Source organism: Haemorhous mexicanus, chromosome 27, assembly GCF_027477595.1.
Source record: "Haemorhous mexicanus isolate bHaeMex1 chromosome 27, bHaeMex1.pri, whole genome shotgun sequence".
NCBI classification, from domain to species: Eukaryota; Metazoa; Chordata; class Aves; order Passeriformes; family Fringillidae; genus Haemorhous; species Haemorhous mexicanus.
In genome coordinates, this window is record NC_082367.1 from 3,674,375 (window position 1) to 3,701,246 (window position 26,872).

General features: G+C 46.6%; 1 protein-coding gene across 5 annotated transcripts; it reads right to left on the reverse strand.

The window, feature by feature from the left end:
• Positions 1-265: 265 nt before the first annotated feature.
• On the reverse strand, positions 266-26,563 carry THRAP3 (thyroid hormone receptor associated protein 3). 5 transcript variants are annotated; one of them, XM_059868475.1, is made up of 14 exons: positions 26,464-26,562; positions 21,409-21,467; positions 17,666-17,890; positions 17,299-17,381; positions 13,676-13,836; positions 9,746-10,651; positions 7,623-8,363; positions 6,904-7,076; positions 6,354-6,465; positions 6,011-6,095; positions 3,541-3,725; positions 2,750-2,942; positions 2,015-2,164; positions 266-1,747 (listed from the first exon to the last, which is right to left on the reverse strand). In XM_059868475.1, exons 5-14 carry the CDS (start codon positions 13,810-13,812, stop codon positions 1,526-1,528), a joined length of 2,904 nt encoding a protein of 967 aa, XP_059724458.1. In that variant the 5' UTR covers positions 13,813-13,836; positions 17,299-17,381; positions 17,666-17,890; positions 21,409-21,467; positions 26,464-26,562; the 3' UTR covers positions 266-1,525. The 5 variants fall into 5 exon arrangements, with proteins under 5 accessions (XP_059724458.1, XP_059724459.1, XP_059724457.1 ...); XM_059868476.1 differs by having other exon boundaries at positions 17,666-17,893; XM_059868474.1 differs by lacking the exon at positions 17,666-17,890.
• Positions 26,564-26,872: the final 309 nt, after the last annotated feature.

A 26,872-nucleotide genomic window follows, 5' to 3' on the forward strand; every position in this document is an offset into this window, starting at 1 on the left:
CGCCCAACACCGGGACCAGCCCCTGAGAGCTCCTGGGAGGAGCTCGCTGTGGAAGGATGGAGCTGCTCCTGTGCACAGGTGACACAATCCCTGCTGGCAGCAGGCAGGGGCTGTGGCTGTGTCACCACTGTCCCCAGGCAATTACTGCCAAAACAGCAGCTGAATTATCTATTAGTGCATAAAACCCAACAGAGAGTTGCTCCCCTGTTGCTCCTTGGTCCTTTCAGGCTCCCACCCAGCAACTCAGGACACAAACCAAGCAGAGTTACACCTACGACTTATTTTATTGTATTTTATTTGCATAAACAAACTTCGGGGCTTTGCTAAACAAGAACTGTTCAAGTCAAAACAAACCAAACTCTAGCTGGTGTGTGGGGAACAGCACAGCAATCCTGGGGAGAGGGACAGGGGGAGCACGGGCACGGCTGTGCCTCCCCGCCCAGGCTCAGACCTGGCCGGGAACCCTCACAAACTGCTCCAGAATATCTTTAAAGTAGAAGATAAGAAGAAATGCATCCTAAGGGCCGTCCTCAACCAGCTCAGGAGGAATTTGCCTTTTGGTTTTATAAAAAGATTAATAAAAAATATTGAAAAATTCTCATCTCCATTTATATTTTTCCCCAAGAAGAATTCGGAAGTTCCTTAGAAAACTGTGTCACCTTGGAAAGGGCACTCAGGTCACAACCAGCTGCAGGGAGGAGACACAAATGCTACAAGCAGTTTGGGGTCCAGCACACACCAGGCCTAATAGTGAACACAAACAGTGGCCAGAAGTAGGGTGTAATTTTTTTTCTCTTTTAAACCATGCTAATTTTGTTAACTTCCAACATAAAAGGAAAACAATAATTTTTAAAAGGTCCTAAACTCAACTGTTACATTAAAAAAAGTTAAAAAAAAAAAAAAAAGTCATAGCAGTTTGGTCCCAACAAATGAACATTTAGATGTTTACTCACATGCTTCATTATTTTCTTATTTATAAGAACCAAAAATAGTTTCCAAAATTATCTCTGAATTGATGCTACTACGTATGTAAAGGCCTAAAATAAGCAGAATTTAGAAAATTGAATACACAATAGGGGAGGAAAATTTGAGCGGGCGAGTGAACCCCGACTATCACTGGGTCAAATTATAAAAGAGAAACAAAATGTCAGGACAGGTGAGGTCAGGTGGGCACAAACTAAAACCACATCGTCCTCAAAGCCTGTTACCAAAAAATAACGGACCATCCATAAGGTCACAGAGAAGGGAAAATCTGGGGTCTCACCCAGCGCTTGACCGTATCCAGTCCAGAAGGGAAGTCTTTGGGAAGAGAAACTCCAGGAGTGGATCCGAGCGTAAATGATGGATCAGTCCCAGTCCGTGCTTGGGGAGGCTGAACTCTGGAAATGCAGTTAAATAACGTCGGGATGGTTTCCGAGCTGCTCTCCAGGGCTCTGCTCAGCACGTGGGGATCACCCTGACACCCCAGCACCAGCCTGACCCCTCCCCTCCTGCCAGGGCTCCCAGCACCGCGCGGACCCCGCGGCTACTCGGCCGTCGTCTGCAGGGCGTCCTTTTCCTCCCGGTTTTCCGTTCCGCTTTCGTCGTCTTCGATTTCTCCCTCTTCCCCACTGAACTTGTCATGAGCCCACTTGGGGCTGGTGCTGGACTTGCGGAACATGAAGCGGCCTCTTCCCCGGGGGAAGGCGCCACGGCCGCGGCCCCTGTTCACCCACTTGTCCGTGCCCTCGCCCTCGCGGTCGTCGTGCTGCACGGGAAGCCAAGGACAGCAGGTGAGACAGGCTGGCACCGCCCTGCACCGCGCCTCTGCGACCGCCCTTGGGGATCCACTTAATGGGAACCACTCTACAGGGAGCAGGAACAAGCTCTCTTTAGGCAGGAGCTGGCAGCCTCCCGTGAAGCGTCACCCGAAGCCTTACCTGGTGTGTCACTGACAGCGGGTGCTTTCACTTCTAAAGCACCTGAGACCGGACACACCTGGAGCACACGGGCGTCTCAGCACCCAGGTACGTACCAAGTAGTATTTCTTGCTCTTAGGTGTGTACTCAGGGTCCCACTCCTCCTCTCTGCTGCGCTTCTGGAAGTCGTTGTTGCCGCCGCTGTTGCTGTTGTTGTTGCCTGAAAAGTTGCCTCTGCCCCATCCTCTCCCTCGAGCTCTGAATTGCTGCAACAGAAAGACAGAGGAGAAAAATAGAACAGCTGCAGAGGCAGTATCCTCCCACCCCAGCCAGCTTCCAGGGCTCCCAAGATACCCAACATCCCATCCAAAACACCTCTAAAACCCATCACTAAAGCAAGAGGACAGCTTTAGTGTGGCCACATCACCTCCTGCTCTTGTGGTTTTGGGTTTTTAGTTTATCTGATCACACAGCACATCACAGCTCCTGTAAAGCTGATGAAGATCACCTCAAGACATTTCCAGGGCAAGCCCAAGCAGGTGAGACCCCTCTGTACATGAACTCCACACATGAGCATGGCCAAACCCCAGTGGAAGCACTGCTCAGCATCACTAATGCTCAGAAGCTTCCAGGCTTTGTTCTGCTGGAGTTTACTGCCCACAGCACACCCCCAGCAGCCTGGTTTATGTTCTAAACCTGAAGTAATTGCACCGGAGCTCATCAGCCTGGGGGCTTCTCCTCCAGGGCAGCTTTAACTGACAATAGCAACACACAACAGCCACTTCCTGCCCACTTTGGGAATTAACCCTCAGAGCACAGGTGGAGACCATCTGGGGCAGGAGAACACTTACAAAGGTTCCTCTCGCTCTTCCTCTCTCATTTGGACCAGAGAATTCCTTAGTCCCAAGCCGGGACTTGTCAAAGCCTGTGGAGCTCTCCTCCCTCTCCTCAGTCTCCTCGGGATACTCCTCTGCTTTGACTGAGTGAGAGGACCACGACGACGACGAGCTGGACCTGGATCTCTCACGCACCCGTCGGTGTTTCCTGCTCCAGTGGTGGGAACGGAGGGAGTGGGACACAACAGCATTAGGCACTCAGCTGTGACCCATCAGATACAAAACCACTTCTTTATCACTCTCTTATCAATGCCATGCTCTCCTTTTCCTACTACAAGAGGAAAAGCCATAGTAAGAGCTCAGGCTTTAACACAGGGCCCAAGACCTCTCCTGAAGGAACTTGTTGCTCCTTCCTAAGATGTTTACATCCTCTGCTCTCAGCTTAGCATGCATCCATGGAGTTTTAGTCAAATGGAAAATTAAGCTAATAGAAAAGGATTAAATGAACATCAAAGCCAAGTCATTTCAACATGGCTGTTTCTCTCTTGACACAACAGGAACAAGAAGGAAAGTGACTCACCCATCCTGACACATGGAGCTTTCCCATCTACCTTTTACAATTATTTAGTGTTTCTGAGAGATACAATGATAGCGAGACGACACGCAGAGGGGTAGCTCAGGCCACTGGAGGAGTTATGTCACAGGGGCACAACTGAGTGCACAACTGTTGTACACGGTGTCGTCTCCAACCTGAGCAGCAGAGACACGAGAGGCACAAGGAAATGGCTACTGGGTTTCCTACATACTTTTTCTTTGAGCCTTTGTGACTTTTCTCCGTTTTCTCAGCTGATCTTTCCCTTGAGTGACTTGAATCTCTCGAGTCCACCGACTCCCTGGATTTATCGCGTTTAAGATCTCTTTCCTTATGTTTTTTACGGCGTTCAATATCAAGGCGCAGATCAACAGGGTCGTCCTTATATTTCCCTTCAGCCTACAAATGCAGAGGAGAGGGAGGGCAGAGTTGAACACAAGGTCTGCAGTGCCCCAGCTCAGCACCATTTACTTTGCTACTGACTGCACAGACTTCTGGAGAACTGGAGTTTAACTGAGCACTAATGAATATTCCACTTTAAGATGTCAAATGCACTATTAAAGTAAGTTTGCCTTTGTCAGAATTCAATTTTCCTACACTTAAAATCACTGATTTTTAAACTTTTAATCTCCTCTTTAAACAGCATTAAAATAAACACTCTGGTAAGAGGGGAGGGAGACATGGAAGCTGACATTTATTGTACACCACAGCCAGCAAGGATGTGAACAACTTGGGAATCCCATCCAGCTGATTATGGACCACAAGGACAGTGTGGCACAGCTCTCTGATGGCCCATGGGTGCACCTGAGGTCCTGCTGACAGTCTCACCTGGGCAGGGGCCAGAGGGATTTTAATCCCAGGTCTAAAAGTGACACTCTGGGAGAAGCAAAAGCTTTTTGCTGCTTGGAGCTGCCCAAGATTAGTGATCCAAGGGGCAGGAGGAGGCCAGTGAAAGGCAGCATCCAAGGGGTCTGGGAGAAGGCCAACTTCTCATGGATAGGGAGGCATTACTATGTCTGTCAGGAAGATTTACTGGGTGCAGATGCCACCTACAGCTCCTTCCCCTGGGCTGGAGGGCACCGTGTGACAGGTGCCACAAAGCCCCACAGACACACTGTGTGTGTCTCCCACAGTCCTGCCAAGTCTGCTAAAGCAAGCTGGTGTCTCACAGAGCAAAAATCCACCAGCTGCATGAAAAATTAAAACTAAATTTACATTGCTAATTAAAAACAAACATAAAAGACACCTGGCAATGCTTGCTTTGAGCTGTATTTAAATTGGTACTTCAAGAAGGGATTAGGAGCTTCTTTGGGAAAGGAGCAGTTGTTGTTCCTGCTCCTCCTTTGAGCCCTGTGGCACCTGGGTGAGATTCTGCTGCCTGCCCTAAGTGACAGTGGCTGTGGTTTGACAAACAGGTAATTGGGCAGCAGGAAGCCTTACACCTTGTTGGTACCAACACCCAGCCTCAGCCATTGCTACTGCATTTACACAACACTCATCCTGGGAACTGTACAACTTGATATGCAAATTACATACATCAAATTAATCTCCTTCAATTAAATACAAAAGGATTAGTAATTCTCTAGCTGTTAAATTTTTACTTACATGAGTTTCTAACCACTTTTTTGTTTAAATTAATATGTCAAATAACGCAGGAGTGAAAGCAGGCATTTTGTTTTGGTATTTTGCTCTTCTACTTTCCCCAGGCAAAGAGCTTTAATTTCTACTCTGAGAATAAAACTGCTCCCAACACGATGGATGACAGATAAGTGACAAAATCAGCAGCAGCTCCCTTATGTGGCACAGCAAACACCTATTTGGGTTTGGGAGGGCACGTCTGTTTCACGGAAGGCTGGCGAGCTGTTTGGAAACCACGTTTATAACACACTCTGCCAAGCTGATGCTCAGAGTTCAGGCCCATCAAATCCATCTCACCATCGTCCATGTCAAGCCACAAGTGTGTTTGGAAAAAATCGAAAACAAATATGAAACAAGTAAGGTTTCAGCAGGACTGGTTAAAATCTCTTCAATGTAAATATGTATGAAGGTGAATAAACAAAGGTTAAAATCTCAAACATTTTACGTTAAGCCTTTTTTATGATTGTTTACAGTGAGTGCAATGGCTTAACATTCATCTACTCAGCAAAGCTAAAACACTCAATCCCAAATGCTCTGGATCTAAGACAAGTGCTGAATGTTAAAGTAACAGCAATCAACAGAAATGGCACAGTCAGTTGTTAGAACAAAATTTATCAACTGCTTAATAGTGTATCTGCTTTAGCTCAGCATTTAGTTTTACTTTCCTCTTTTTGACATGCATGTCTCTGAAAACATGGTTGGCAAAATTGCACGTAACAATGGAGTTAATCATACTTACAAGCAGAAAAATATCACAAAAAGTCTCTTCTCTCATCATGGGCACTTGTTCCAAAAATCCTCTCTTTTTTCTCAAGCTCACCTCAATTGACTTTGGGGTCATTTACCATAGTCTAACCACTTCACAAAGGTTGTTGATACATTTTTAATAAAAATTAACCCTTTGTAGTTCATTTTTAGAATTATGCCCATCCTTAAAAGAAAAACACAAACTTAAGTAGAGAGTAATTTAAACAAAAACATCACTGTTAAGTTCATGCCCAATGCACTCATTTTGTTGAATTAAACTAATCAGAGTAACAGTTCACCTTGAAGCCAGGATCTCTGGAGCTTTTCGATTCCTCTTGAGAGAATCCATGTTTTCTAAAAGTACTGGGAGATATATCTATCCTCCTAAAGCAAAAAAAAAAAAAAACCAAAAACCCATAGATATAACTTTGTTCATAAAAAGAACCTTAAGATTTTAGACCAAATGTCCTTTAAAGCAGACCAGTATTTCCAAAGGTATTTAAAACTCCCCATATTTTTCCTATTTGTGTTTTTTGGCTGAAGCTAGTTACACACTTTAATTATTCTGGAATTATTCCAGGGTTTAAGAAATGAAATCTAGAGTACTTCTGCAATGTTAAAATAGTGTCTAAATGCACCAACCTGTGGATTTCAGGGCTCTTTTTGTTTTTAGCTGCATCTTGTTCCATTCCTTTCTTTAGATATTTGGTAAAGCGTTCATTCAGTGTCATAGCTGAAGACCCAAAGTGATGCTCTGTCAGGGGTTTGAACAAACAATATCAAAATATTAGTGCCAGTTTTGTAAAAAGACAAAGCCCACCCATGCCACAGCCTGTTAAAACCCAGGTGCAGGTTAGTGAAGCACCATGGGGATGAGCTCTAATGCTGCTGACAAACTGTAGTTTCAGTTTTTGGTGTTTCAGTGAAATGAACACAATTTCTTCGAGCAAGTCACAAACTCATCAGAACACAAAGTCCTAGACTCTGAATATTTCTCAGGTAAAAACAAGAACAGCTTCTGCCTGTGCAGAGGAGTATTTATGTAAATAAAGATGATCGTGATCATGCTGCTGCTCTCATCACTGGAATATCTGCTGGAAAACAACTCCAGGCATTTTGAGTGCACAAACCCCACTGATCTGGGCAAGGCAGGAGTGAACCTTCCCCAAGGACACACGGACTCCTGACCCACCTCTTACATGATGGACTATAGTCACTATGTGCTGAGCAAACAGTTCAGAAGGGCTGCGCTGCGACTGAGCCGACTGGATATGATGGAAAATGGAGCGGAATTCCTGCTCCTTCTTGTTGCTGTGCACGAGATCCCGGCACAGCTTCCTCTCCTGAGCCAATATGCCACTGGGACTGGAAAAAGAAGAGCCCATGAAACAGAAGAACAGGGTGAAGGGGAACAATTTAAAGTGTTTAATTCTGCAGGAGCTGGGAACTCACTGATGGTTTATGTTGTTATTAGGGAGGCACCCACGAGTACTCAAAAGCATGAGCAAGGAGCTCCTTTAAACATCCCTAAACACACTGCTCCAGGTTACTGTGATAATTCAGGTCACTATTCTAATGCTGCATGAAGAATAGGAGTAGTAAAACACATGGCAGAGAATCAAATGGATTTAAGCAGCACAGTAGCTCCCCTGCACAACTCAGCTTCCCTCAGTACCCCTCAGCCACTGAGTACCTGGCTCCATCTGGGGCTCTTCCCAGAGCCTGGTGCATCCTAAACTAATCTTACACAGGCAAAGGTTAGGAAAAAGTTAATCTCTAGCTCCCAAAACCACAAATTGTGATGCAATGTTGCTTAGCCTTCCTCACACTTGGCAAGCACATGGGGATCTCAGGAAGAAAAACAGGAAAAAACATCACAAGTGAGATGCTCAAAAGCTGGCAGATCCTTACCGTGCAAGATCCTCATCGAAGGAATCCATTCGAATATTGACCTGGGCCTCACGAGTAATTGAAAAGGAGGATTTGCCAGGAGTTAGCCCCTCTACTTTCATGCCTGGCTTCTCCTTCACCTCAGAAGCCTTCCTTGGTGGAGGGGAAGAGCTTTTTTCCTGGCTTGACTTGTAAGTGGTCACTCTAAAATTCTTTTCAGGAACAAAACCCCTGTGACCAGGTTCATTTCTCTTGGATCCTGGTCTTTCTTCTTTTTTAGATCTTTCAGAATAGCTTTCCTCCTCCATTTCATCAGGCTTCCTTTGCTTCTCTTTTCCAGGTGGCAGGAACACCACACCTTCCCATTTTCCTGACCTATCCTCTTCTTGACTTTTACTTGAAGTCGCTACGACTTTAGACATAAATTTGGGCTCATCATCAAATTCCGAATCTTTCCGGCCCTTTGCCTTGTCTTTCTTGTCCTGCTCATCTGTTTCATCTTTCCCATAATGACCTTCCTTGTGGAACTCTGGGACCTTGAGCTTGTCAAAGTCATCCCTGAACTTGTAGCGCTTGGGCGACTGGCTGCTGCGGTATCCCTTCTCCGAGTCAGCTTTCGATCCATACGAGTCAGATTTTGCCTTTCCATCTGTTGATCCCAACTCAGAGAAATTCCCTTTTTCTTTACTTTTTTCTTTCTCAGCATTAGTTACTTTCTGGTCTTTGTCTTTCCCGTTCTCAGTCTTCTGCTCTTCCAGATACCTGATCATAAAGAGACATTACAGGAGATTTCTTATTAGAGCTCAACGAGGTCAATTCTTCAGTTCAAAGAGTCAAACTTCAGAGAACACCAAGCTATGCATGTACTGAAAGCTGCCTCTAGGCCCTAAAATAATTAAAATGTCAAGCAGATTACTCAGCCTGAATTCAGACTTTTGTTCTTACTAAATTCAGCAAATGTACAAGGAGATGGATATGCAGAACTGATGGAATGAGGCTCAAGGACAAATCAAACCCAGCTGACCCACAGATGCATTGGAAGGAAAAGAGGAACATCTTACCCACTCTGTTTATTTACTTACAAACCTGGTTCGGGAGAACAACACATCAAACCTTTCAAATTGGACTGTTCTGCTTTTAACAACACTCTGGAAATAAAAGCCTCAAAAGCTACTTCAAATTTGGGTTGCAAGTTTCATAGGTAAGCTAAATATTTCATGACAGACTGCAAACACAAATAAAAGCAAACAGGTTAACAGAGGAGAATATGCTGCTGGGAGAGATAACACACTTCTGTTGAGAACAATTCAGCTGGTTTATAGCATCTGAACAGATTTAAAGCATTCACAAATCAAAACCCTGGCTCTGTGGGACAGCAGGAAAGCCCACGGACACCAGCTCCATGCTTTGGAAGCCCAAATCACAGGAGTTTTTTCCCTTTTTAAATTTCAGACATCCTTAATATAGAATCAGCTCAAACCATCTTTAAAAACAATAAAGACTTGAAAGCACTTGTGAATGGTGCTGTATCTTTTAAAACAAAGTGTCACCTTTGGGCACAATCCGCAGTGGATTAATCTAGAGAATGATGGAAGCAGATGCCTTCTGCATGGAAGGCTGTCTTCATTTTAGAGATGTATTTGGTGCTTTAGTTTCTCATCCTACCACACACACAGGCACGAGCACTGCAGCTGCACCTGCCCCAGGCTGCCTGCAGCAGGATGTACAGTAGGATTTAATTAATTTCTTCTAATTTACAGTACCTAACAATTCCAGAAGGCACCACTAAAAATATCTATAACCAACACATATGTAACTGGGAAATGTGAGCTTCCAGCTGCCAAGAAACCTCCTTGGGCAATCTCCACTTCAAATGTTCACGGGCTATGAATATTTTTGCAGCGAATATATACAATGTTTAGAACTATCCAAGCTGGAGAACCAATTCCAACTTCCTACAACTCTGGGCTGTGTTTTTTCCATAATTCAGAAAGGACCAGGCCCAGAGCTGGCAGTATGCTGGCACAGCTTCCTAGCTGGAGCCCGCCCCAGCCCCTTGCCCTGCCATTGAGAATCCACATGTGCAGCTGGCTCCTCAAAAGTAACCCAAAAAATAACCCAGCACCACAAAACACATCACTTGCCTCTTGGAGAAGGCTCCTCCCCCAGGAGCTGTGCCCTCCTCCTTTGGAGTGGCACCATACAGCGAACTGACGGGTGTGGGGCTTTTGCACACCGGGCTCTTTCTGGTGGGGCTCATTCCTGCCGAGCCGTGCTCGAAGGGGCTCTGGTGGGAGCCCCCCTGGAAGGAGGTGGAGCTGCTCTGGGCAGCAGAGCCCATCGGGGACGGGCTGGAGCGCGGCGGGCTCGGCTTCTGCACGGGGCTGGGCCGGGGCGAGCGCCGCCGCACCACGACCGACTGCAGCGGGCTCTTGAGGGCGGGGCTGCGCTCCCGGGGGCTCAGCTCCGACACCGACCCTCTGGACGTGGAGCCCGTGCCATAGCTGCTGACATCTTGCCACGGTTTTGATCCCTCGGATGCCTTGGCATCTTGAGCCCCCGCTCCTGAAAACTGCTGCTCCTTAGACTCGTCTCCTTGGTTATCTCCCGCAGCCTGGGATGCCCGGGCATCCTTGGAGGATGATTTCTTCTCCTTTCCAGATTTACGCTTGGAAGACTCAACCCGACTATGATTTGAGGATGAGCGGGAAGAGGAAGACCTCCTTGAGCGGTCAGAAGATGATTTATCAGAATTCCTGGAATGGCTTCTGGACCGTGGGGAAGGAGACCTCCTCTTGGGCGAGCGGGAGCGCGACCTCCCCCTGCGAGGGCTGTAGGCCTGGCGGTAGTTTTGCCAGTTGGACCTGTAATTCCCATATCCTCCTCGGTTGTACTGGCCCCAGGGATAAAACCCTCGGTTTCGGCCACGGAAATAATACGGTCTCCGGTATCCTCGGTTGTGGCCTCTGAAATCACGGTTCTGATAGACTCGTGGGTGGTTCCTTTCTCTGTTGTGAGATGGAGAATAGGATCTTGAACGAGACCTAGAACTGATAAAAAAAAAGAATTACACAAATATTTTATGCAATAGTTTCTTTTCATAATTTATTTTTGGAGTTTATTCTTCGGCCACAACTTTTTATTTGAAGACGTATTATAAAAAGACTTTGAAAAACTCGTTTCTAAGCTTTTAAAAAAAATTCCTTTGGTTTACCTTTATCTGACTTCGCTGTGAACAAACTGCAGTGGAAGTAACTTGTACCTGTGATACTGTGATTTCAGGATTATTGCAGAGACCATGATAAGCACTCTTTGCTCTCTATTTTGTTGGGATGAAAATGGCTGCTATCCAGCTTCAGAAAAAGTTACAGATCTCAAGCATCCAGCCCTTAACAGCTTAAGGTCATGGTTATACCTCACCCACAAAGAAGTAATTTTTATCCAAATCATGCTACTCTTATTGCAACCAACCCCACATCTCCCTCTCTTGACCCAACTTCAGATGCACTTTAAAATTCCGATAATCCAGATGAAAACTCACTTTTTAGTCAGGCAAGTTCAATAAATGGCTACACCCCAAAGCAGCAGGGCAGCAGTGGGGTGATGGGCACTTTGCCCTGTGGGTTTAAGCTCCCAAAGGTGCACCCCATGGCACCATCCCGTGGCTCCATGGCTCCATTCTGTGGCCCCATCCCATGGCACCATGGCTCCATCCCGTGGCCCCATCCCATGGCCCCATCCCGTGGAGCTCCCGGGCAGGGACAGCTCTGGGACACCTCTGCCAGGCACCACCAGGTGCCGCTGTGGACGCCCCTGCCCGCATCCACAAAACCCAAATCCAGGAACGCACAAACCCTGGAAAAATGCAGATTCCAGTGACTAACTGTCCCAGCAGCTTCTCCCATTAAATTGCTGTGGTTGTGTAACTGTTTAAAGGTCCCGTTGTAGCTCAGATGCCAGAGCTACAGGAAGGACTGGCCAAACTAGGAATTTGAAATAGAAAAGAGATTTTTTTCCAAATGGAATTTTAGTAAATAACATTAATTGGAAAGGTTTCCACAGCCCTTTCTTGCATTCCAAGCTCTGGCTCTGACACACATGTTGGTCATACTCCAATGGACACGAACTTCCCCACGCAGATCTCAGTGCTGCTCCTCACCTCTCACACCCCAAACCCCCAGAACCAAAGGAGAACAACCTGCTGTTGGAATTCCTACACGGTTAGCACACATGTGCAGTCAGAGATAAACTTCAGTTCTATTTTCATTCCTTCCTCCTACCAAACAGGTCACAGTTTAGCAGGAAACTCTTATTCATACTCCAGTCATTGCTAACAAACAGCTTAATGACCATTTTAACAGATTTTTCCATCCTTCAAACAAGCAAAAAACTTATCTGAGGCACTTCTTCATTCAAACAACAGCGACCAGAAGGAAAAGCAGAGAGGCAGGAGGCAAGGACCATTTATAAGAAGTTCTAGTCCAAGGCATGAGGAACAGAGACGCTCAATTTTCAGACAACTGCTGCATCTGTGATCAATTATCAACAAGGACCTGTCGTATGACGCTTCCAAAATCTGTTCTAGTGATTTAGAGAGGCTGCAGCAGGAAGATTTCACTCCAAAAGTTGCAGACTATTTACCAGAAATCTTTTTAGAAAAATACAGTAAAAGTTATGCAGTCAAAGCAACACCAAAAGTGATAATTCCCCCAACTCTGTCAGCCCCCAGAACTGTAGGCACTGCACTGCTCCAGGGCTAAATCCCCAGCATTTACAAGAAGTGAGAAATAAAGTCATAAAGAAAGCAGAAGATATTAGGCAGTCTCCAACATAGCACTGTAACTTAGGAGAAAAAGAAACCTACCAAAAGAAGAATAAAACAATTTGTGGTGCATCCTGGAGTACCCAGCAATGGCCTTTTATGCTGAGATCCCACCAGACCTACCTTGGAGCACATCCCAAGGCCAGGCAGGGGGGCTGGGCTGGGCCGACCCCCTCCATTCAGACTCCTTTTTTTTTTTTTGAAAAAAAGGAATTATTTACAAAGCAGAAGTAGCTTCATCAGCAGCACAGAGGAAATAATCATGTTTACACAGGGTGCCTTTTTCTCAAGTTCATTCACAGCTAGGAGATATTCCCAAATGAGCAAGGACCTTCCAGCATTCCAGTTTCCTTCTGCAAAGGACTCAGTTGGACTCAAGTCTCCGCCTCTAATCTAGTTTTGTCATGTCCTTCTTTCTCCAACTGTACATTCATTAGAGCTTCTGTACTTTTAAAATCTCTAACTGGTAACTCTTGCATGTGTTCACAGCCCAGAGGTTTTCAGAATACGTGTTATTCATATGAGTGAAAAGGCAGGAGAACACCATTACACCCCATCCAACTGGAATGGCTTTGCCAGATGCAGAATGCTTAGCCAAAAGAAAAGGAAAAAAACAACATCCAAGGAAGACCCAAGCCTGTAACTGGCCTGCTCAGAAACAATTCAGGGAGACAGGAGAAACTATTACACACACTAATAATTTCTTAAAACTAACTGCAGCAAAATTATCTTTTATCCACTTCATCCGTCAAGTAGGATCTTCCCAGTTACCTGGCTCCTGCACGCTGAGGGGAGGAGCAAGGGAAGAATTGGAAGGAAGAGGAAGAATATTATCAGGAATATATCAAGAATTGTCCCCATCTTTCACAGCAGTATCTAAAATTGATATTAAAATTTGCTTGAATTCACTTCTCAAGAGGGGAAAAGCAAACAATGACATCTACGAGTCTACAATGACATCTACAAGTCTGGGATCCATTACATTAATGCTCCTTAAAAAAGCCAAAGTCTCAAAAGAAAGATCTTGACTGTGCTGACAAACATCTTACTCTCCTATTTATTTATTTATTCACAATTTATTCTCCTAAGTGACTGAAACACCCAAACAGCAGAGGTCGGCAGGAAGCAGCCTGACACAAAGGACATTATCTGTCCTGGGATCTAATCAAAGTCTCTCCCTGGAAAGGAGCTAAGTGACAAACCACCTGCAAGGGAGGAAAAGCCCTGCCCCACCCTTTGGCTGCACACTCACCTCAGTCTGCGTTTCCTGGAGCGGGAGATGGAGCGGGAGCGGGAGCGGGATTTGGAGAAGGAACGGGAGCGGGACCTCGACCCAGACCTCGAGCGGGAGGAACGCGAGCCAGACTTGGATTTGTTAGTTTTAGACATCTCTGCAAGCACCTGTCAGTGCACCTGAGGGAAACAGGGACATAGAAGTATTTGAGAAATGAAGCATGTGGTTGATAGGAGAGGACAGGCAGCACCTGGCAGGCTGACAGACTCCAGGGATGTGGAGCTTGATAAGGCTGGAAATAGGAATGTTTGAAGTGCCTGCTAGGAACAGATGAATGGTGCTGGGCTCAGAATAGAAGGTTTATTTCAGTCTGAAGAGGAAAACTGCAAAAAGAATAGAAGGCTCTAAACCCAGAGTAATCACAAATGAGAGTGTGACAGTTGAAAGCACCAAGTTAATGCAAACCTGGGAAGGGGCAGGGCCACGGTGCTGGCCGAGGCAAACTAGCCTGTGGAAGTGAAAATTCCATGCAATTGCAGCCACATCCCTGTCTGTGCAGCCAGCTGCCACTGCTTTAAAGGACAGGGAAGAAATAAAAAAGCTTACCATCAAAAAACCCAGCCCATAAACTTTTATTTAAACTTTCAGGGGCAATCAAAAAAGAGTTGGTACTCCAAGACACAGGAATGTGACCCTATTTGCACAGCTCTGCTCAGGTTCAGTCCTGTCCTCTCTGCTGGTTGCAGAGCTCCTGCAGTTGCTGTGATCAGTCACCAATGTGGATCACCCAGCCAGGAGTTCAGTTGCAGCCAAAATAAATCAGATGTCCTTCCAAATAGTCAGAGACAGAAGAGATTACACTGTAGCACTAAATGACTCAAAATAGCTGTAATTATGAATTACCTGGGCTATTTTCAAGCATGTATCCAGGTAAAGGTTAGAAAGTCCCTTAGAAGATGATTCAGGAATAGTCTGACCCCACAAATCTTTCAGTTACACCCTCTCTGATCTGTTCTCCTTTACCAACAAGTAAAATTTGCATTATTTGCATATTCAATAAGGAATCAACAAACTTTCCACCTAAAATGACTAATGAAAAAGAGCCAGAAATAAAAAGGAACTATGTTAGCACAAAATTCATCTCTTTTTTTTACCCACTGTTTAAAAATAGAGACATTCAGGTACATAAACACAACTGACCAAGTGTGCCTGCTGCTGTTATACCCATTTTAAGGAAATTCCAGAGGACTGACTTGCAATGCCTTCACTTCCAGAGGCTCTCCAAAATTACATATATGGTTACTAAAGGACTCAACTTCTGCCAGGGCATTTCTAGGAAAAACACAATGCCCAGCACAGAAGCAGCTGCTGGGAGAGTGGATGGTGGTTCATCACCAGAGATGGGACTTTCTAGAAATGGGAAGTTGGCTTCTATTTTTAAAAAATCATGTTACATGCTCCTGTTCTTCCCTTTAACTATACTAAAGATGTTAGATCGATTCAACTGAAGTATTTTAATATATTCCACATCAGAAAGCATGTAGGAAAAATAATAAAATTGATGTTCCTGTTCTGTTAGGAAACAACAGATGTTGTTTTATTCCTGTTACCCCAGGGATGAAAATCAAAAAATACTGCCACTGAGAAATAAAGTTTATTCTTCTGCTTGGCCATTTTTCAGAGAAAGAATGTGTGAAAGGATAATTTTTAAGTATTTCCTTTTAATTCACTGAATATGTCTGTTGAACCACTTCCTGCAACACTTCCTACTCTGTTGCTCACAACAATCCAACGCTGAGCATTCGAAACCAAAACATGGAAGAGAAGAAAGATGGTAACAGGAACTACTGCAAGATACAGAAGATGTGGCACTAACTCTCAGGAAATCCCAAGAAGACCCCAAAATAGATTTTTAAATTACCACTTTGATCTGCTTAATAGTTTTTGCCTTTCACTTTGATCTACAGCACTTCCCAGCCAAACCACCCTGGGTGTGCAACGTGTGCCAAACGCTCACGTCCTGGATTCTTTATCTCTGCCAACATTTTCAAGTTGATTCATTCCTAACATATGAAGCAACTCCTACTAGGATAGAAACAGAGTTGCTATGCTCCATCAGCACTTAAAAGGTTAAACAAACTGCACACTGGAGTCACGTCAGCTCCCCTGAGTTAACTGCAGTTGTAAATTCACTGTGATACACATTTAGTTTTAAGAATGACTGACTCAGATAAAATATGTTCAGGAAAATACCCTGCTCTGAAAGCATCTGTTCTCATAAAAAGGATTTAATATTTTTTAAATAAAGAGGTGCCTGTAAGTGAAGCAAAGACAGACTCTGAGAATTGCACCGGCTGCTTACCTCCCATTCCCATTTTTCCCCTGCCCACAGAGCTCCTGGAGATGCTGTGTCCTGAGCAGGGACTGCAAGCAGAAGCATTTGCACAGAGCCATGGGGACTCATCCTTAACCTGCCAGAGTCCAACTTCCTTCCTACAGCTACAGAACCCCCAACACCAGCTTCTCCTGCACCTGGGAAGGGACAAGGCTGATGTTGCCAGCAGGCAAGCGTGGCTTCACTCATCTAGAAGGCATGTCCTGCTAGAAGCACTGCCAGGGATTTTCCACTTTTGTTTTTTAGTTTGTTTCCTCTGCAGGCCCAGTTCTAAGCTGTCCAGCAGATATTCCCAAGGAGTGTGGTCTCCCATCCAAAAACATCCACAGTTTTTGGATGTGATCTGTGTGCTGAGTTTAGAAGCTCTGGTAAGGCACCACCCCCTGGGAAACAGACACCTGACAGCCTGTTCATCTGTCATAAAACCACACTGCCTAGAACAAACTTTGCTTTCTCCATTCCAAACCCTCAGGGCAATCCAGCAGACCACTGATGGAAACAATAGAGGAGCAAATGCTTCCACTAAAGCACCACGATGGACTTTGCCCAGAAGGCAAACTATTGTCAGGAAACAGTGGCAGGAAAGTTAATGTTTTACGTCCTGACAGAACCCAAAAGAGAGGCACAACTCTGCTCCACTCTGCAGCAATAAAAAAAGGTCACCATTGAGAGTCTCTCACAGCTGGGCCCTTCCATGAGCTTCCACAGCTTTGGAATTTAAATGTTCACAATAGTTAAGGAAAACTTCTAAGGCCACTGACTGAAATCACTGCAATGCTCAAGCAAAGAACAAAGCTGGAGGAGGTCACATGATACAACAGGGGATTTAACACTTAAATCAATGTGACATTTAATAATCTGGCCAGTTATGATATATGGGGGAAGCAGTGCTCTTCTCCCAAAAATCACCAGGGCATAAATCCAGAGATTAATCAATATAATATTAAAAAAACAAAAAGAGGTACTACTTTTTCCAGGACATCCAGGATTTTTGCACCAAATTGCTCTACTTTACCCTTATATTCTGCATTTACTTGGGAAGACAAGTCCAAACATTCCAAGACACAAGCTTGATATTTTTCTTCTAAACCTGCTCTGTATTTTTTGCAGAACAACACTGAAAGCAGAAGTTTACCATCAGTCTAACTTGCAGCACGCCCAGAAGAGACAAGATGTAAGAAGGTCTATTACAAATCCCAAGACAGGCAGTTTTACCTCTTGTGAATATTTTATTTGCTGTGCCTACCTGCTTGAGCAGGCTCACACCTTGCACCCTTCTGTCAGATTTCACCGTCTCAGCTTTGTCAATTATGAAATCAGGAAGAAAACCTGAAATGAGAAGAAAGTACACCTTTGTACATGCATTGCTGTACTGCCACCAGAGGTGAACTGGCTGCCCTAAGCTCCTGCTGCACCCAAAAGGTTCATCAGATCCCCAGTGTTTCAGGGAACACACACACCACAGCTGACCAGGAATTTCTTCATGGACTTTTATGGAAAATGTAGGTTTCAAAATGATCGTTCATGCTTTCAAAATTTTAAGTCTTCTTCCTTCTTTGCTCCACCTCCCCTGCCCCATCCCACCTGCTGTGAACACACATCTGTCAGTGCACCTGTACAGCCGTGCTGGAGTCATTTCTCTCAGCCCATTTGAATGGTCTTACTGGGCTCAGGACTAAGGATTTTCCCATATTGTTAAAGGAATCCACAAGCCAACAGAAACAATTCTTTTCCTGACAATTCATCCATCAGCATATCGCCGTCATCCAAGGGAGCCACCAGTCCACTGGGAGCTTTTCTGACAGGTCTACAGTTACATTTCAGAATCCTTCCATGCACTGCTGGAGGGGTGGAGGTTTTAGAAGAGAAAACAACAGTAAACACAACCTCAGAAATTACTCCATGTTATTAAACCTCTGAGCTAACAGCAAGAATGTCACTTACTCTGTGTTCAGCCATAAAATAGACTTGTTTAAAGGTATTAATTTCTTGTCCTTACTTCACTGGAAAAGGTTTCAAGGCTATTTGAAAACTGTGCTTTCTCTGAACTGGTGATTAAGTCCTGTTCTCACCCAAGAGGAAAAGTGGTGTTGCAAAGTTTAGTGATTCTTAAATCCTGCTTACCAATCTTGGGAAAAAGCCACAAAGAACAACACGCCACAGACTTTTTTTTATTATTTTTACTGTTGCCTTGTCCATCAGTCTAAATGTCCAGAAAAAGAAATCTCAGCTTATATCTTACAAACACCTTTGACTTTCAGCCTTTCACAGTGGCAGAAAGAGTTTGCCATACCCATTATTTCTTGCTTTGTGACCCTGGGGCTCTGGGGTTTTTTTGCCTATTTCCCAACACCACTGTTACCACCACAATCCCACATACAGAGGTGTCATCCAGAGCAAAACCTGGATTCTCCTTTGGAGAAAAATACTATTCTTGTGTTTAAAGCACTACTACAGAAAAAGTAACCAAGTCAAGACACAACAAGCAGGAGTAGCAAACCTTTCTTCTAGATAGTGAAAGGAAATTGGGAAACGTGCTCAACGCTCTCTGCTGAAGTGGAAATCATAGTTCAGGAGTTTCTTATTCCAGAACACTGTAAAGAACATTTCCATGTGCCAAGTCATGGGTCAAACTGAAAACCTTGCTGGTTGTCAAAAAGCCTTTTTCCAGGAATCTGTTCCCTGCTTCCAACTGGCCTGTGTTACTTTGTGACTCTTTCCATCTTCCACTCCTTTGTTCCAGGTCTTTCAGGCAGCAGGAGTTGGGATTTCAGCCCTTCCCCAGCTGCTGCAGAACAACCCTGCCCAGAGCAGCCAGCTGGCACATTCCAGCTGAGCCCACTCCATCCCCAGGTGTCAGTGAGGATCCTGCACAGGGAGAACCACAGCTGGCCAGCTTGGAGAGGGGAATGCAGCATGCACCTCCCTGCCAAGGCAGCTGTTTGTGTTCATATCTGAGCATAAACCCCAAAACACTGGAAACAAGTGACATGGCCTCAGACACAAGCATGGTGTGGTGAAATTCATTACAGTTTCCGTTTATCACACCGTGTTTGCAAACACTCAGCTCATAAATATTAAATGTTTTGTAAAAGCATTTGTAAGAAGCTCTCTGGAAGTGCTGTAGGAAAACAAAAATTTGCTTTTTACTGGCCAGCATTTGAGTGAAGCTGTTGTGATTTATTTTGCTGTGAGGCCCAAAGCAAATGAGGTGGCACCTCATTAGAGAGCACATTTCTGCCCGAGCCTCTTGGCATCCATTTGGTGTCACCAGCACAGACATTCAGCTCAGGAGGAACAGCTGAACTGCTCCTTCATTTGCTCAACACCCCTCATTACCAGGAAAGAAAAAAAATTAATTATCCTTCTGCCAGCTCTACAATTCCTAATCCCAAAACCCAAACAAGATTAGTTCATTCTGAAAAAAAAGGAATAATCCCACAAAATACCTCACAAAGTGTGCTCTGTACAATGAAGCAACAATAATCACTGCAAAAATAAGCTTATAAAGAGTTGCAGCTCTCTCCACGTCCCTGAAGTGCAGCAGCAAGTGCAGAGAGCAGACTCATCTTTGTTAGCTAAGAATCCAACTCCTAACACCTCACTTTCTACTGGATTCTTCCTTTACAAGCTAATTTTTGGTGCAAAATGCTTTAAGTATGTTCTTGATATCAATGGAAACCTTGAGGGGAAGGGCAGAGCCACCTGCACAGCTCCTACAGCCAGCCAGGGAGAAGCAAATTAAAATGTTAATTATAATCAAATTTCATGGGGGGGAACAAAAAGCAGAATGATTTCTCTTTCCAGATCCAATACCAAAGTGTTTTCAGAAGATTTCTTACACACATTAACCAAAGCTACAACTACACCTACCAATCTCCTCAGTCCCAGACAACACTGCTAAAAAAAAAAAAAAATTACTAAAAACCTAACCACAAAATTGAGTATTCTACTCTAACATGTGCTAAACATGCTTGGGGGAGAACATCCAAAATTATTCTGCCACAGCAAGAGAAACACAAATTTGTCAGCAGCAGTTTCAATTTCTCTCTAGTCTATGTGCTTTCAAAATTAAGATCTTCCTTCAAGCACATTTGGGTTTTCACACCATTAAACAAATCCCTAAAAAAGTTTAACCCTGAGCTCCAGCCCTGGGTTCTGATAATTAGAAGCAGGTTTTATGGAATGGTTGGAAGAGAATTTACAGGTTCTTGTGGAAGAACTGATTCTGCAGACTGTAGTGCTGAACAATCCCTTTCCAATTAATTTGACCATCCACAAACCCCTATCAGTGACGTTTTGAAACTGGCTATTTGAGAGACACTATTTTATAAATGTTTGAGCTTAAAAAGTCTTATGTTGTTATTCAGACAGTTTAGTGACAGGGAGCTCAAGGAAACAATCCAAGAAAAAAGCTGATTAGAAACCTGGGTCCTTTTGTTACAGAAGTTGGGTGGCTGGAATTTCTGTTAAACACAGAAGAAAACATCCATAATTTTTTAAAAAAGGGAAAAATCATTTTCATCAGCTTTTTCCCTCCAAATTTACACAGCTTGGGAAAATCAGAAAGATCAGGTCTTTCCCCAAACTGATGGCTTTCTCACAGCACAGCCCTGCTGTTCTGAGCAGCTTTGGATGCTGGGGGGCTGGAAATCTGTGCCTGGAGTTCTGCAACCACCACAAGAAGCAAAAAAAGGTCAAATTTACTCCCCTTAAGAAACTATTCACAAATTAGTTAACTGAGAGAATTCAAACTCGTGTGTAAGTGAGTTCTCAGCAAAGGGAGGATGAACTGCACCCTCCAGGACACTTCCATCCTCTCAGGAGTCTGCCAGCTGGAGCCCAGCAGGCGCCACGCACGCTTAAAAACGTGGAAGTTCTGCTTCCAAATAAACAGCAAGTAACAGCAAAACTGTTTGACTGGGGGCTCTCTGGAATTTCTTCTGCAACACACAGTATAGTTACAGCCAAAAAATCTCCTGAGGAGTTACAACTCTCCACACGTTTAACCTATGAGAATACAAACTCCAGCAAATTTCATTTATAAGCTGAAAAGAGCAAAACTACTCACATATTTTCAAGCCAGCACTTCATTTTTCTCTACCTTAATGGGAATCCCACTACCTCAGGGGAAAACAAGGAAAAGGATTTCCATGACCTAGTATAACATTTAAAGTTCTTTAATTGTGGCATTATTGTAAGAACAAGGCACCAGACCAGGCCATCCCTACACTCTGACAGACTTCAAAACAGAGAGAAATGCCTGTCCACAGGAACCCTGTACATATGGAATAAGTTTATTTGAACAATTATTTGAACACTTATTTGAACAATTTTCCATGCTATGTTCACGTACCTTGTACAAGTGTCCCATCAACTCTGGTTCTAAACACTGCTTCTTTAGAAGCAATTGACCTGAGTAAAAAAAGGAAAATCAAATTTAAATCAAACCAGACACCGGCAAATCCTTTTATTTTAGCAGCACAAGAAAGGATTCTGATTGCAGCCATTCATCTCAGCACCATTTCCCAGTAAAAAAAAGGCCACCAAAATTACCTCATCTGATCAGACAGTGCATACACAGGTCTTAACTTGGGAAACCAACCTCACCTACAGCCCCACAGAAGCAATTACTGTAATTATTTCAGGTGTAAATTACAATGTACACCATGCCACCTGGTATCACATGTCCAGCCCCGTGTTAAGGCACAGGTTAGTTAACATCATTAATGCTGAGCTTCAGTCCCTGCAGGACTGAATTCCAGCCTGACACCCCACAGCCCCATCACCTTCAGTGCTCCCAGAGCAGCCACTCCCGGGGGCTCCTTGCCCCGCTTTCCTCTGCTGCTTTCACTCAGCCAAAGGCAGGAGTGACCCCAGGCAGCAGCAGGAGCAGTGCCCAGCCGAGCCAGCTCCTCACCCTGCGGTCCCAGCAGGGGCTCTCTGGGGTTTGCACACCCACCTTACCCTGTAAATCATGGCAGGCTAAAAATGGCCGGGTGACGACTGTGGGGGTGAAATTGTGAGCAGGGCACTTGCTCTGGGATCACTGGAGCCGTGAGCAGGGCTGTGCACAGGCCTCACTCTCGCACACCAGAGAGGCACAAGCTGCGTTCAGGTGTGACAGGAGGAAGGGCATGGACAGAAAACCCCTCCTTGGGTAGGAAACAACCCTCAGAGCAGCCAGCTGCCATCTCTGTGTGCCATTAGCTTCACTTTTTTTTTTAAGGCCCGGCAGCTTCCGGTTACCATGGAGTGAGGCAGTGCAAACACCATTCCCAGCTGGCATGAAATGTGATCCCGTGATTTCACTATTCATAGCTCTGACATGATAAAGCTAAATTAAGCAGGAACTCTTCACTTCTCCAAGCTCCCAGCAGTGACTCCCTCAATGCCCAGGCTCTCCTAGCACAGTTTCTCTGTGAGGAGGGGAAGGATGTTTCCTTTAGGGTAGGAGACTGCAGACCCACACACCCAGCCTGTCATCTGGAAACAAAATGGCACCGGCTCCTTCCCAGGCACCAATCTGTCCCAGCACCAGCAGGAACAAAGACCTCATGAGCTGCTGGGGCCAAATTTAACAACTTCCTCATCTTGGGCCCCACTACAGAATCCCACAGAGCAGTTTAAGCCTGGCTCCCAGGCCTGTCCAGCACATGCACCACCATGTCCAGGAACAGCAGCAGCTCAAGGGGCACTGGCACAGCCCCACTGCCACCAGCAGCTGTCACACAGCCTGGCACCATCAAGCTTCCCAGGGAGCCAGAAGAGCTTCTGTAACTGCCACCACCACTCCTCTCTCTTCCAATGTCCACGGCCTGAACTATGTGGCTAAATATCCTGAAATTCCTGTCTCAGTGAAGAACTCCCTGTACCACCATAATTCTGAGGAAACCACACGACCCAAACCCCACATCCAGCCCTGGCACGTGCAGCCATTAAACACAGCTCAGGATACTGTAAACTTTTCCAGAAATGGAGAAAAAGTTCAAGGGCTCCGTGGCTGCTCAAACAATTAACGAGTTCCAACACGACAAACTGTCCTTTCACAAAGACAAAGCCAAGTGTGCTGAAAAATACTCACACTTCTGGCAAAACCACTCTATTCCTTCAGGGATACAGCTAGGGAACATCATGGCCTTACAATGAAAAGCATCCTCAGGATTATCCAGTCCAGCTCAGCACTCCCTAGTCCTCCCAAAGCAACATTTCTTTGACAACAGAGAAAGTGGGAACAGGTAAACTAAATTTAGATCTGCTGATGTGCATGGATAGTCACTTACTCTATGTGTTGGTGTTTTATAACTGTAACATTTTTGTTTTCTAATAGCAACACCCATGACAGAAAGTGTTCACCAGCATTCCTGCACCTCAGTATGAGCCCACATGCCTGGCCTGACCTGAACATCCATTTTCTTTAATACTTTACACACTTCTGATTTATATCAGCTGGAGAAAGCAGCAGACAGCTAAATTATATTATCATAACCCCATCAGCAGAATATCCATTTTTTTTACAATACACATGACACAGCCTTAGTTCCATGAAAAAGAACTGGAAGTGAAGGTCAGGGCACATGGCTGGTCCAAACCCCAGTGGCCAGGGAAGCCTCTTCCCAAACAGCACTTGCTGAAGCACTGACAGCAGAACTGTCTTCCAGAGACACACAACTCACAGACAGGGAATTAGGAAGGATGGAAAACAGCAGGGTATAACTCAGCAGAGACATGGGCAGACAAAGAACAGGGGCAGGGATCCATGGCTGCTCCACCTGCTGCTGCCAACACAGTCTGGGTGAACACGTGGCTGCAGCCAGAGCACCACTGCTCTTTACAGCACCTTGGGAAGACACCTCCTTCCCAGGGCCAGGTCATTTCTTTACAGATTCATTTAGGTTGGAAAAGACCTCCAAGATCATCAAGTCCAGCCTGTGACTTGTCACCCAGCCCAGAGCACTGAGTGCCACATCCAGGTGTTCCTTGGACACTTCCAGGGATGGGGACTCCAAACATCTCTGGGGAGCCCCTCTCATCTATTGCCTGACCTCCCCTTGCAATAACCTGACAGGTAAAAGGTTTCCTTTCTGGATCTCTGGACAAAAAGGATGTGAAAATGAGATAAGGGACAGCCCTGCACCTCCCTCATCCCACAGACAGGACCCCTAGCTGGAGGGGAAGGGTTCAGACCCCAGAACTCTGCAACCCCCTGTGACCAGACTGTAGCATTTCCAAATCACAGTCATGTGGAGCACACACCAAGGCCCATCCATGGGAGCACTGCCTCAGGAGCTGCATTCCCAGCCTTCAGCTGCCTAAGGACATTGGAGGAAACTGTTCAAATCAAGTTCTTACTTGCCCTCCCTATTCCTGCTGAAGTAGGGACAATAATTCCTAGAAGGAAGGATGCAATTCAAAAATATGTGGCAGCACCCAAAGAAATGTTAAACAAAAATCACAAGGCCCTAGACCTTCCAGAGGATCCCATGACACAAAAATGTACATTTGCAAAAGCTCTCTACACTAACTGTCCTGTTTTGTCCTTTCATCTGCTGTGAGATTGTGCAACCCATAAGAAAGGTCACACAGCCAGCCATTTCCTCACTCCCTGCTGGGCACCTGTGAAGTTCCAGAGCAGGACAGAGCAACCACAGAAGACTCCAGGAGAAGACACTGCTGTATTCTAGCATTTACTTTCCTGTGCCTACACTGACTCTCTTTTGGGAACCTGGGAGGCAAAGCTTTGAAACACCTTCTGAGTGAGTGGAGCCAAGGCTGTGACACCCAATCCCTGCGAGCAGCTCTCCCAGCCCAGCACCCACCAAGGGCACAGTAAAGCCCACCCGAAATGTCACACACCATCAGCACTGACACAGCATCTGCCCTTGCTCTCCATGAGAGGGAATTCTCAGGAGTCCTTCCAGAGAGTAACTGGATGATTTAATTGTGCTCTCAGGAAAAGCAGCCTGAAAATGTCCATTTGCTGATGTGACCCTGCTGCTGCAGCAATAAAGGCTCTTCTCCTCCACCACCAGCTACAAGACAACCCAGACCATCTTCCAAATGGTTTTACATTGTTCATTTCAAACAGCAAATCTGTTCTTGTGCCACAGCACCTGGCACATCATTGTACACACAAAAATCAAGGAGTCCCCCACCTCTGACAGGTCCTGAAAGGATGCTGTTGCATACACCACACAAACACGAGTTCACCTGCTCCTCCCAAGGCAGGGCACAGGGAATGGCTTCACAATGAAAGTGGGTTTGGATTGAAGATCAGGGAGAAATTCCTCTCTGTGAGGGTGGTGAGGGCCTGGCACAGGTCACCCAGGATCCCTGGAAGTGTCCAAGCTGGGACAGGGGAAGGTGTCCCTGCACATGGCAGGGGGTGGGACGGGATGAGCTTTACGGTCCATTCCAACCCAAACCATGCCATGATTTGGTGATGCTATGGAGCACTGCTTACTCCAGCATGTCACCTTCCACACAAACACCCAAAACCCCATCCAGGAGGGAAAATAGTGACAATCACCTTGGGAAGGCTTTGAAATTAATTTTTAGAAACCTCAACCACGTTCATTTCCCCAAAACAATACGAACTAGCAGAATAACCCTTAATCACTACATGGAAAATAAAAACTCAGGCTTCACACGTGTGTCTGAGCCACTGCAACGCCTCTTCTGCCACATCGCCTGTAGTTCAGCCAAACTTCACGAGTAAGCAGGACGCAAAGCAGGCAGTGAGAGAGCTCCGATCCTTCCCGCCGCACCGGCAAACGGGCGGTGCTGAGCGCCGCGGCGGGAGCCGCACACCCGCGGGCGTTGGGACGCGGGGTGATGGCCGCGGCTCCCTCGAGGTGCCGGGCCCCGCCCGCCTCCTCGGCGGCCCCGGCAGCGCCTCACGCGCCGCAGCAGCACGCGGAGCCCCGGAGACCGGGATGGAACCTCCGGGACAGACCGGCGGAGGGGGAGACCTAAAGGGCGCGGCCCCGAGGCGCGGGTGGAGGACGGGGATCTCCGGGAATGGGACAGCAGAACAGGCTGCCAAGACCACAGTGGACCACGAGTGTCCCCGGGAAAGCGCCGGGCAGGCCCAACCGGCCCCAGGGCCGCGAGGAGGCGCCAAGGCCTGCCCGGGCCCAGGCCTACCACGAGGCGCCGCTGGGGCCAGGCCAGAGCGGCCCCGAGAGCAGCGAACAAGCCTCGCCCGGGGACATGCGGGGCCAGGACACCGGGAACGGGGGGGAGCAGCGCCGCGGTGAGGCCCAGGAGGGGTGGGAGGGGGGAGTGGGCAGAGCCGGGGCGAGGTGGCTGCGGAGGGCGCGGGGAGGAGGGAGGGGTAAGGGGAGCTCCCGGTGGCGGCGGGGGGGGGCGGAGCCGGGACCCCACGGACCCCCGGTGCCCCTGCACTCACCGGCGCCGCTTCGCCGCGGCCCCTCCGCACCAGGCGCCCCCTCCGCCTCCGCCTCACGCACTTCCGGCCCGCGCGCGCGCTCTGCCCGCCCGCGGGGGCCGCCGGGAGCCGTAGTGCGGCCTGCAGAGCGCTCCCCCAACCTGGCCCCTCCGCCGAACTACGGCTCCCGGCGGGCGTCGCGCGCGCCATTCCGCCACTTCCTCCTCCGCCCGTGGCGCGGCAGTGCGCGCAGCCCTTCCGGCGGGGAGCGGGACCGCGGGCGGGAAATGGCGGCGGGGGCGGGGCGCGGCCTCCTCCGCCGTGCGGGCGGCCAGGGTGCGGCGCGGCCCTCGCTGAAGGGGCCTTGCGGGCCCTCTTCCGTCCAGCCCTATTGTAACCCTCCCGGTTTGTCCTACGTGCGGCTCCTGAG

Bases quoted from the DNA above. Each gene is read 5' to 3' on its own strand.
- THRAP3 (XM_059868477.1), bottom strand. From the start codon at position 13,812: ATGTCTAAAACTAACAAATCCAAGTCTGGCTCGCGTTCCTCCCGCTCG. The intron at 2,165-2,749 runs GTAAGTGTTCTC...TTTCTGTTGCAG, and splicing joins GAAGAGCGAGAGGAACCTTT to CAATTCAGAGCTCGAGGGAG. The intron at 1,748-2,014 runs GTACGTACCTGG...CTTCCCGTGCAG, and splicing joins AGAGCAAGAAATACTACTTG to CACGACGACCGCGAGGGCGA.